A 12500-nucleotide genomic window follows, 5' to 3' on the forward strand; every position below is an offset into this window, starting at 1 on the left:
ATTCTGCGAGTTTGACCTGCGGTGGCAAATTTCATCATGAAGCACCAGGGAACACCGGACACCGTTTTATTCTTGTGACGTGTGATCACTGACAATATGACTATAGAATTTCTGTAGCTTGAGATGAAAATTGATATGAAAGATTGTATATCCATTTGTAAAGCTGTTTAGTACTGCTGGTATTTTGAGACCCAAACTGTCCTCCACTTATAAAACGATATTAAAAAAAACATTAACTGAAATTACTCTGAAAATGGTTACATAACTACAAATAATATGTTTTGCTGTACTGTTTTTCAAAAATATATATATATATATATATATATATATATATATAAAATATATATATATATATATATATATATACATACATTTATATATATATATATATATATATATATATATATTATATATATATATATATGTATATATGTATATATATATATACACGTGTGTGTGTGTGTGTGTGTGTGTGTGTGATTTTTTATGCTGGTTTGGGCTCAGAGATCGAAACTACAAAAATGAGCTCGGGCTAAGACTCCTCAAGTTCCTAAACAATTCGACAAATTTTGAAAGGTGTGGACAGAAAATGGTTTCGAGTTTGAAAAGTCCATCTCAAAAATGCCCCCCATTGATCTTAAAACAGAGGCGGTTACTCTGAATTTATTATTATTTTTTTTTTTTTTCTTACCTTCTTCGGACTAAAGTTTCATGTCATCATGAACAAGGCTTCGAAATGCTTTCATAGAAATGCTTCACAGGCAAATACCACCACAGCGTTCTATCAGTTCTCTATTTCCTTTACTTCGCGTGCTGTGTATCATTATCCTCTGAATATTAATACTAGATTGATCTCGCTATTACTGATTTTTTTTCTATTCTTGTTTACCTTGTTGCTATGATGCATTTAGGCCAGGATATCAAGCACCTCCTCACATTCAGAGAAGAATGATTTTAATATTAAAATAAAGAAAGTTTGTTTGTGCAGCTTTAATCACGTGTTATATGAGGGGGAAGCTGTGCCTAATGTGTTTTATAAGTTGGTAGAAGGAAATATATAATCTATTTGTGCCACGAAGTTTATGTGACCTGTATAGCAAGGTACAATTTTCAGAAAAAAATAAAATAAAATTTTGCGTTAGTGACTTCTTACCCTAACAATACCAAGATCCTAACACATATTCTCATCAACATGTATTGTTATATAAATGCACCACATAGAGATAATCCATATATTTCGACACGATCAAATGGTATGAAATTTAATCCTTTTAGAAGACTGCACTGTAATTGTTTCATTGTACAAGACTTATTAAAACTAAAAATTTTGTCTGCTTCTGTTCTTTGTATCCCTCAATGCGTTTAAAAAACTGTGTGTGTGTGTGTGTGTGTGTGTGTGTGTGTGTGTGTGTGTGTGTGTGTGTGTGTCTATATATATATATATATATATATATATATATATATATATATATATATATATATATATATATATACATATATATATATATATATATATCCATCTTTCATAACCAGTATCAAAACATTATAAACATCCTTCATAGGAGTTTGGGATGATCAATGCAATTAAAGTTTTTAGTTTTTATTTGCTATTCTTAAGAAAATACTTCTTCACTGGATATAATTTCTCTCTCTCTCTCTCTCTCTCTCTCTCTCTCTCTCTCTCTCTCTCTCTCTCTCTCTCACACACACTGGAGGATATATATATATATATATATATATATATATATATATATATATATATATATATATATAGAGAGAGAGAGAGAGAGAGAGAGAGAGAGAGAGAGAGAGAGAGAGAGAGAATGACAGGGAGAGAGAGGCAAAAAAAGAGAGAGAGAATGCCAAGGAGAGAGAGATAAGAAAGAAATCAGTGCAAAGCCACAAGGTATGACAAAATGACTCACCAACACAAGGGCCTGCCAAAAAAAGAGAGCGGAATGATTAATACCATTATAACAAAAGCTTGTTGCGTCTGAACTAGAGAAGACAAACTTGAAACCACATTCACACCAAATACTATTTTGAAGGGATGACAAAATGACACACATTATAAAGTAGATTGGAAAATATATTTCATATGCATATATCAACATACATTACTGTTCATACCAGCAGCACAAGAACTTATATACAAAACATATTTTAGATTTTGAGGTGATAAAAAAAAAAAAAAAAATTAAAACACAAATATTCATAAACCAATACATTTTATGCCCTTTAAAAATATCTTTATATCTATTAACTGGTAATGTTGGTATGTTTTTAATTGAATCATTTCATAGAACTTGATTATCAGTGTGTTTTTTTCTGTCCATTTTGGTAACTGTTACCAAAATTGGTTTATTTAATAACTTGACAACAGGATAAAGAATCATCACTCACTTATCTTAAATTCCAAGGCAGAATAATGTTTTGTGAAAGAGTTAACACAACCAAACTTTTATTCTCTCCTGACACTGGAATATTCAAATAATATAATCTATTATACCTACATGAAATTCAGATAGAGATAATAATATTCTTAAATTAAATCTTATTACCTGTTAAGTTATTTTAAACATGAACAATTACCATTAAAAAAATAATAATAATAAAAATGATATTCCATAAAAACAATATCCTCATTCCAAGTTGCACTTTCTTTCTTTGTAACATCTTCATCATGGTGAGCCTTGATCTCTCAACATGGTCAACAAATTCCACGTTGCATCCCCTCAAAAGTGTTTCTTAGATCATTGCGTACTGTGAATAAAGTAGTTCACGAATTTCAAAATAATCCGCACTCATCGGTCCTTCCAGAGACAGGCTGCCGGACTCTTGCTGTAAGGAAGGGGAATACAGGTCAATATGTTATAAAACAGTATCTATTCTATAAAATGATTTTTAAGATTACAGCTACAAATTGATTATTCTCCTTTTCCTTCCCATTAATAAAATTATTTTCAGAAATCTTTGCTCTCATTTTATTCCCCTATATCTTGAGTATTCTGCAAGCCAGATAGAATTTCCTGTGGGAATTTATAATAACCATCCCAAAAATAATATATATGTATATGTATACTTTTGTATAACTACAGTTATGAGGAAAAAATTTCTCTGTCATTCAAAATGACACAAAAGTCTATTCCTTCAACTGAGAATATATTCAAATATAAAGTCATTTTTTTCAGATATGATTTGCTGCCATAACAACATCCTACTTACTTTCTTCAAGGCCAGAGTTCCATTTGCACACCAAAGAATACCAGCATTGAACTCGGAACTTATACCAGCTCGACTCAGGACCTGCTTGAATTCGCTGAGTCGAATATCATTGATGAAGACTGGGTTATGAAGCGGTGCCTAAAAAGTAAACAAGGATTAATATTTGGAGCTTCAATTATAGAGAGTAGACACCTATCTGCATGCTATAGATTAAAAAATGATACAGTAGCAAATATAAGAAGTATATTATAAAATACCTTTAAATAAGATTTTTATGTCTTACCGTCTCTACAGGAATCACACTGAGTGTTGGCATCTCCCTATCTTGCTGGCTTTCACTTGCAATAACTGTAAATAAAGAGGGTTACTGTCACTTCTGAAAAGCTTGTATTAAATCTGGAGGTTATATCAACAGAAGACTTCCAAATTCACTTAAACACTCCAAAACAGTTACTTCATTTCCACAGCTTGTGTCTTTATTTTATAATTTTGATATAAGATATACAGATATAAAGTATTTTGTTAACCTCCAATACACTGGTGAACCAAAAACCAACCTTGTCTATCTCCCTCCTCGACTGCCTCATCAATGCTCTCCGTTGGGAAGGAAACAATGCCATCCACCCAAGCCACTTCTACTTCCCTTCCAGCCGGCTTCAGCATCAAGGATGATACTAAAGATTCTGCGAGTTTGACCTGCGGTGGCAAATTTCATCATGAAGCACCAGGGAACACCGGACACCGTTTTATTCTTGTGACGTGTGATCACTGACAATATGACTATAGAATTTCTGTAGCTTGAGATGAAAATTGATATGAAAGATTGTATATCCATTTGTAAAGCTGTTTAGTACTGCTGGTATTTTGAGACCCAAACTGTCCTCCACTTATAAAACGATATTAAAAAAAACATTAACTGAAATTACTCTGAAAATGGTTACATAACTACAAATAATATGTTTTGCTGTACTGTTTTTCAAAAATGAATGGCATACTACTAAAAAATACCATGTGTTTTATCTAGTCGTACTTTCAACCTAATGGTACTAATTAATTTAACAAATTCTTACTGCGGTTACTTTTAGACCTGATTTCCTAATGACTGCAATAATGAGTAATTTTTGGGAGAGTGTATAAATCTATATGTAAAGGATAATATTAATGTTTCTATGTATTTGCAGAACTTCCCAAGTATTTCATTTGCTTTGACAAAGGTGCATGAATCAGAGAGAATAGTGCCACAGTATAATATATGTAATATATCATCATCTAAATTTCATCATATACATTTTGCATTATAAATCATTCAATGTCATTTACTACTTTCACACAAGTTCCAAGGTTATAAAATTTATAATACTGAAAAGGGAAACATTTCCCGACTATATAATATATATATATATATATATATATATATATATATACATATATATATATATCTATATATATATATACATATATATATATATATAAAAACAAGAAGGACAGACATCAAACACGTTGCCTTGAGCTAAAAGCCTGATGCTAGGAATCGCTGGGATTCTAATCAATCACGGTACTAGACAGGCTCATACTCTCAAACGCTCAATCAATACACAGCTGCCCTACCCTACCGAGCCATTGAGCATACTTCCTACAACCCGTAACTATTTTTTAATTTGACCAATCTCAAAATGAATGACAAAATGACACACTTATTCCCACAAGCGGACACCTTTAAAAATACGCAAATACACGCCTGATAAATGTGAGACTCCATGGAGGCATTGACGACTTCTCCGAGGCTGGGGGTGAACACCTTGGCTTTGGTCATGCTTCTAATATTTTGGGAAAAGGCTTGAAGGTCAGTCGGGGAACCGCGCACCAATATTACCCGCAGTGGATGCATAGCCTGTTTACAAAGAAAGAATAAACAAATCAGTTATTATCTTTTACAATAACTTATGGGTTTCTTATGAAGAGGAATTGCAGGAGAGATAACATGAAGAAAACCAGAGATGAAAGGATGAAACACTGAGGAGAAAAAAAAGGAAAGGGAAAGAAAACACAGAAATGACACAAACAAGAAGAAAGACCAATATAGAACATAAAAAACACGGAAGAAAAAGAACTCCCACACAAACACCAAGAGCAAGGAAGTGTCTTTGGATATGACGGGAAAGAACAGTCAGCCTCAAATGTCTCACCTCGACAATTTTCCGTATACTCTCTCCATCACTCCTGCCCTCAAAGTCAATGAAGAGAACTTGGGCTGTGACCCTCACTGTTACCGTCTGAGAGACACACTTGGAGGGTGGCTCCTCGATGTCTGCAATGTGGAAAGAATTCATCTAAATATCCAATTTCCCTTGCAATATAAGGTTCTTCTGGCAAGTTATAGTACACTTCCTCACATATATCTTCAGTTCTGACAACCCTAAACTGCTTTCACAAGAAGAGATAGATGGTTGCAGCACTCACATGTAACAAGTTTTAACTATGTATTGTTTTGGACGAGTATTTTCATCACATGGGGTAAATGCCGCCAGCAACTGACAAAACTGGAAGCTGCTGCTGCTCAAATGACTTAAATGCTGGCTTCCACATAATGTCACTAGCTACCGTAACTATCCATCATTACCCCTTATTACCTAGGCTTTACTTAAATCCCAAAGTACTGACTAAATGCTATTCATTCTTCCGGCAAAAAAGGAGTTCTGGCTGATTGCGGCAGTTAGCTTGGCTTGTAAATGGGCAACCAATCACCAGAACTGCTTCCTCGTGTGAAATCAGCCTAAAAAAAGCAACATTTTGGCAAGGAATCATAAAAATGCATTACAGAGGCACCTACCCATTAAGTCATCATCCTCATATGGTATTTGCAAATTCTCAAATTTTCTTTGTTGTCTTCTTTCATGGAACTAATGTCAAAGTCTTCCAGGTTGATGTATTCTCCATAGTCATCTCCTCTAATCTGCAAGGAAATACTGGGATTACTGGACAGGATTTCTAAGGCTTGTGTGGGTGTTTGTGAGTGTGTAAGTGTCCGTGCGGCAGTGTGCAAGCATGTGCGTTTGTGTGTGTGTATGTATGTTTGTGTGTTTGTGTGTATGTGTGGTGTGTGTGTGTGTGTGTGTGTGTGTGTGTGTGTGTGTGTGTGTGGGTGGTGTGTGTGTTATGTAATGTATGTTGTATGTATGCAGGATGTAATGTATATGTTGTTGTGTGTGGTGTGTGTGTGGGTGTGTGTGTGTGTGTGTGTGTGTGTGTGGTGATGTGGTGTGTGTGTGGTGTGGTGTGTGTGGTGTGTGTGTGTGTGGGTGGGGTGGATGTATGATGTATGTATGTATGTATGGATGTATGTATGATATGTGTGTGTGTGTGTTGTGTGTATGTGTGTGTTGTGTGTGTGTGTGTGTGTGGGTGTGTATGTAGGATGTATGATGTATGTATGTATGTATGTATGTGTGTGTGTGTGTGTGTGTGTGTGTGTTGTGTGTGTGTGTGGTGTGTGTGTGTGTTGTGTGTGTGTGTTGTGTGTGTCTGCGTGAGTGCGTGGCGTCGTGCGTGCGTGCGTGCGTGCGTGCGTGCGTGCGTGCGTGCGTGCGTGCGTGCGTGCGTGCGTGTGTGTGTATGTATGTGTATCTGTGTACGTGTGTCTGTATCTGCATGTACAATTGTGCATTATATTCCTTAATATCTTCTTTCTCCTTTCCCCCCTCACTCACTCCCTCCGTCTCTCTCTTTCTTTCACTTTTACACACTTCCTGACCCTCATCTTACACTACTAGTCACCCTTACTCTTTCACTATTACTCAATCCATTTTACCTTTTCTTCATGGAAGGGAAACATTGGATGATGCTTCCGACTTCTAAACATGCTCTGGTTGCCAGCCTTTTCATGCAGGACAATAATATCGTGCTTTCCAGCTTCCAGGCCATCTTCGTTTTCACTGTCACTTGAGGATTCAACCCTGAAACAACATAAATGAAATTGTCAGGAGGAATATGTACCACCTTTAGCAACAGACATATTTCTAATGCAGTAGAAGTACATTCCTTCATGACACAGTGAGGTAAGCAAACATTTCTAAGGTAAGAAGGTAAAGAAAGGGCGAAATTTTTTTCGATCTAAAGAACATCCATACCACATTCAGATGATGATGTCTTGGAAACAAATAAAAACAATACAGAACTAAGAAAAAGGACTCCTTTTACTCTTAGCTACTTCTGTAACATTGTCAAAATTACTTGACCAAACTAGCCTACTCTAATAACACCATAAAACCAGCAGAAAAAGTAGTCCTGTTGTGCTTACTCTTCCATCTTAATCCTCTGCTGTTGCTGTTCTTCCTCTCGCTTCATGCGGTAGTGTTCATCCAGCTCAGACCCTTCCAACTTCATGCGTCTCTTCTCCAGAAGCTTAAAAGTTCTGATCTGTGGGTTGTCAATGAGTCGTCTGGCTAACGTGTCTGGTCCAGTTCTGTAATGAGTTCACATGATGATAACAGTGGATAATAATATGAATGATTACAATATCAATAGTAAAGCCTTATCAAAATATTGCAATATTATCAATCTTATCCTAAAGAATTAAGAGTTACCTGGAAGTTAAAATAATTTGCCTCCCCTCCCCCTGCCATTCTTTGGGTTTGTTGCCCACTGAACAAACAGCTCTCGGGCATATCCACACTCCAAGTCAGGGAAGCTAGCCAGCACCACCTGTTACATACATTGGAACCATCAAATAAAACCTATAAATGTTACTCAAAACCAGAGGGAAAAATAAAAAAACAAGATGGTATTACAACATTTCACCAAGAGGTCTCTTCATTGTGTGCAGCCCCATACATTACCTTGGGTGATGGTAGTCTGCTCAAGTCCGTCAGATTGTGGCAAAACTTCAGGTGCTTGAAGCTAAAAGGATTTGTACGCAAGGAATCAAAGGCTTTGGTGAGCTTCTCACTCATCCATTCAATCTGAAAAATAATGTCAGAAGTAATATAAGAAATTAAAATTCTAGTAGTACTATTTATCATATACGTTTGTACAGGTATATATTTCTCAGCAACAATAATACCTTTCCCATGTTATTGTTATCTGCTTGCCATTATAAACAATTGCTTTATATATTCATATACTACTTTTCCTCTTCCACTAAACAGCAGTATAGTCCTTTTGATAATAACATTAAATTGTATCTCATCTCAAAATTCTTACATTACATGTCCTCAACATTTCCCAAAGTAACTAAAAAAGAATTTCCTTTGATGTCTCCATAAGCGGGTACCTTCATAAATATACAATACTCTTAAACCAAACAGATATGAATAAAAATTAAACCTGTCACATACTTAATACCCCAATATCTTTACGAGGCTTTAATAGTTGAATACATTTATTTCACCAAATAAAACTAATCCTCAAAACAAGAATCAACACTTTACCATCTGTTTTGCAAAGTGTATAACATGGTAGCCTGTATTGGACAAGATAGCAAGGGAATAGGCAGACAGCCCACTCTCTCGCGTACTCCACATCTGCTCCAGCATGTGCGTCATTTCTAAGACCCGCCCACCTGTGTCAGTGGCTATTAACACATTGCCTCCATTCCGACAGGTCTCTTGAAGCTGGGCTGAAATGTACCAATGAGGCTGATTTCTATTTATTTCATATTCTCCTATAACTAGTTGAAAAATTTCCTGTTATAAATTGTTAACCTGAAACTTTTTAAAATTTCATCCTTTAATTATATAAATTAAATATGACTATCAACAAGGAACTGTCTTAACACAGACTCTTCTTAAAAACAGATATTCATCTGCACAGTATTTATAAAAGGAATACTCTTTCATCCTAAAAACAAAGATCTAACAGACAGAAATTCACTGGCACTTAAAAGGGAAATAATTTATAGCCTATCACCATGTCATCACATTCCGACATGAAAAAGTCTAGCTCACCAACAAGCTTTTCATCTCTGTGACGTCTTCTCTCTTGTCTGTAGGAAGCGTTAAAAGCATCTGTGATGAGGAGTGACGGGCGGGTGATTTTGTCCAATTCACACCCACCCAGATGTCTTTCTTTCTTGTGGTTGAAGTCTACTGCATACACAATATCCTGTAACATACCAATGTGCAATTGTACTTAGCAGAGATCTGTCTTTAATGGTAAGGGAATGCAGAATGCTACTACCAAGACCCAACACAAACTCTGTAATGAGAATTACACAACGACTTAGTAGGTGAAATGCTTTGAGGTACTGCTTCTCTATTTTCTGTACAAATCACTACTTATTACTTATTACTATGAAAATTAATCAAAGGGGATCGAAGTATAAGAACAGGTACCTATGGATGTTCTATAAATCAATATGATGAAGAGATTAATTACATACTAAAATTGTATTCCAGGCCTTTGAGAACATCCCTTACCAATACTGCAGAATCTAACTAGTAATTAAGCGAGTTTACTGAGACTCACCCCTTCCCCATCTTTAATGATTCTCCAAATGGCCCCTCCAATCATGTGGCCAGCTGGCTGTGCTGAAATACTTAGGCCAATGCCTTTTCCTGGAAAGAGAGAGAGAGGAAAAAAATAAATAAATAAATAAATTTAAAAAAATCAGGGATATGAATATAAACAATCTCATTATCATTAAAATAAAGATCATATACCAGTCATAATCATCAATTCATAAGACCCATATTCACTAACCTCTCATTGGGACACTCTGATTGTACTTTACTTGTGTTATTAATTCAAAAGCAGCATCAACATCATCAAGGGTGAAGTGTTCCACAAGATCATAGTTATGATGACTCTGAAATCAAGATCCATTTTATTCTCCATGCATAAAGAATTCTAAATAGTAAGACTTGGAAGTAACATTCTTCAGCACAATCAATCCTCAATATTATGAATAGAATATACTCTAAAAGTAACATTCCTATTACAGTGGATTAACAGTATCACTTTTTTTAAACTAAAGCAGGCCCAGTGTTTGATTTTTAAATTATCAGATATTACAATGGAGAATGCACTTCAACAAGATCACACAGCAGCTAGTAGCATATTACTTTGAGCATTACCTGGAACCAGTCATACATGAACATCTGTCATTTTGAACACAGGAACAGTGGCATAGACAGGGCAGGTGAGTTGACACCTTCCCACTAAGTAGGGCAGGGCACCCATATGTAATGGGTCTGAATATGATATTAAGACACAGTCAACACGAGGCAGAATTCTGGAAGAGAAAACAGAATTTTCTTTCACTGTCCCATTCCAATTTTTTTTTTCTTTTGAGACTTCAGAACACCTTGTTAGGAAACTCACAAATGAAAATGTGTAAATTTCATACCATCTTGTTTATTACTGTTCTTTCTTTCTAATTTCAACAAGCACAGTTACAAACAACAGAATCAGAAGAAAATAAAAATGCAGCATACAAACAACATCCCAAAGTAGTTCTTACTTTGCAAGACGATCAATGTATGACTTATCAAACTTCTCATCCCAGCCACAATCAAGAAGAAAAGTGAAGTCGTCCACTGTAAGGAGGTAACAGTGAGGTGTCTCGTCTCCAACACCCCACACTCCCTCAAACTTCACAATGGAAGTCATCTGGAGAACAAGGACAATTAGATTACACATAGAAAAAAATAAAATAAAATAAAATAATAACAATAATAACAATAAAGCTAATAAAAACTATTGCTAATATTTTGTCTCTGATTACCAGTACAAATTTACAAATAAAAAAAATACCTATCTCTTACTGTGCTGCAACTTCCCAAATATACTTATAACTTACTGAAAAACAAATGTAAAATTTATAGGCTATCTTGTAAATAATACACTATTCACCAGTGCAGTTGCTGATTGCTGTGACCTCTGCGTCAGAGCGTACTCTGGCCAGGGCTAACAATCCTTCATCACGTACTAGTATAGTCTCCTAACGTAAGATTGAGCACGAGAACTCCTTGACAGCCTAGTGTCAAATAGAGATTCACGCAGATCTTAATTTTGCCAGAATATGTGTGGTGGTTCGTCTCACAGTGCAATACGTGGAGGCCAAAGAAATCACTCGACACTGCACCATTACTGGGTTGGACTATATAAATATCAAAGTCTTTAAGGACGGAGTATGAAGAGAAATTATAGGTATGAAAAGAAAAATACCCTTTTGAAAGCCACTGCTTTCAGATTCTCAGGCCTACATATAGAATATTTGATTAAGGAATCATCGCTATAGCTTCAGATTACAAAATTAGAAAGACGTGCCAGTAAATTGCCTTTCTGTGTACCTTCTTGCACAGTTGGCAAGAGTGGATTAACAAATATTGCATGGATGCCATTTCTTTCATTTAATGCAATGATAATTCGAATAATAATCACAGTGACTAAGAATACAAAGAAAGCAATATACATTAAGAACTTGTAATCGCAAACTGGACAGAGCGAGATAAACGCTTATAGCGACAAACAGAGAGAATCTGAAACACAGCATCGCAGGCAAGATCCTTCCCTGACCAATAAACTTTGCATTCAGACGTCAGTTTCGGCAGAGTAGATAAAGTGTTAAGGTTCCTGTAACCCGACCAAGCGAATTCTAGAATACCTGATGCTGTACGGCCAATTTAGGAACAGATATTCTACAAATAAACAGTCCGTGGCATCAATACATCACGAAACCCTAATATAACATGCTTTCCATCTCTGACATGCATTGAAAACGAGGAAGCTATGAACAGAACGTGAATATCTACCACAACGTTGATTCTATCTTCGGCATACCCCGTATCAACTGTAAATAAGGAGGTTAGAAAACACATTGCAATAACACCTACAAAAAATAGGCATTTTTTTTTAGGCCTAAGCTTAGCAAAATAGTAAAATAAATCTCGTCTCTGAAATCATAGGCCTATTTAAAAAAATAAATTAAGGCTCTCTCTCCAAACACGGTCCTCTTTTGCATAACTACTTTCCTTAATCTAAATACAACGCTAAATATACATACATTTCTCTATTATTGAAGTTATTCATAATAAAAAATACAATATTGACGCTCTCAAAACTGTCACATGTCCTTATCTGCCTCACAACACGTTCCTTTCTGAAATATTAACACTCATCCGGATCTACCATTAACTACAGATCATTACACACAATAGGTACCTTTATTAGTCCTCTTAATTCAGTAATTTACGCTCATTTATCCGTGTTTTCGGCGCCTCTGCTTCACCTTTTTCCAGAGACCATCAAACCCGACACCGCGGCGTCGCTTACTCTCC

At 35.6% G+C, this 12500-nt stretch overlaps 2 protein-coding genes across 2 annotated transcripts in view; both read right to left on the reverse strand.

The window, feature by feature from the left end:
- LOC119576426 (probable cleavage and polyadenylation specificity factor subunit 2) overlaps positions 1–246 on the reverse strand; it is a 2037-nt gene extending 1791 nt beyond the window's left edge. Inside the window, exon 1 of the mRNA XM_037924131.1 lies at positions 1–246. This exon is cut by the window's left edge and continues 123 nt beyond it. The gene's annotated coding sequence lies outside the window, so the exon portion shown is untranslated.
- Positions 247–2286: 2040 nt separating this feature from the next.
- The window catches only part of LOC119576425 (probable cleavage and polyadenylation specificity factor subunit 2), a 10224-nt gene continuing 10 nt past the window's right edge, over positions 2287–12500 (reverse strand). Inside the window, 21 exon segments of the mRNA XM_037924130.1 lie at positions 2287–2841; positions 3226–3363; positions 3509–3573; positions 3783–3921; positions 4964–5116; positions 5412–5533; positions 6056–6097; positions 6100–6178; positions 7034–7178; positions 7523–7687; positions 7809–7828; positions 7831–7926; positions 8061–8183; positions 8652–8839; positions 9168–9324; positions 9688–9776; positions 9922–10027; positions 10296–10323; positions 10325–10453; positions 10682–10830; positions 12385–12500. The exon segment at positions 12385–12500 is cut by the window's right edge and continues 10 nt beyond it. Coding sequence (XP_037780058.1) covers positions 2749–2841; positions 3226–3363; positions 3509–3573; positions 3783–3921; positions 4964–5116; positions 5412–5533; positions 6056–6097; positions 6100–6178; positions 7034–7178; positions 7523–7687; positions 7809–7828; positions 7831–7926; positions 8061–8183; positions 8652–8839; positions 9168–9324; positions 9688–9776; positions 9922–10027; positions 10296–10323; positions 10325–10453; positions 10682–10830 — 2226 coding nt within the window. The 5' untranslated portion in view covers positions 12385–12500 and the 3' untranslated portion in view covers positions 2287–2748.

Source organism: Penaeus monodon, chromosome 8 (assembly GCF_015228065.2).
Source record: "Penaeus monodon isolate SGIC_2016 chromosome 8, NSTDA_Pmon_1, whole genome shotgun sequence".
NCBI lineage: Eukaryota > Metazoa > Arthropoda > Malacostraca > Decapoda > Penaeidae > Penaeus > Penaeus monodon.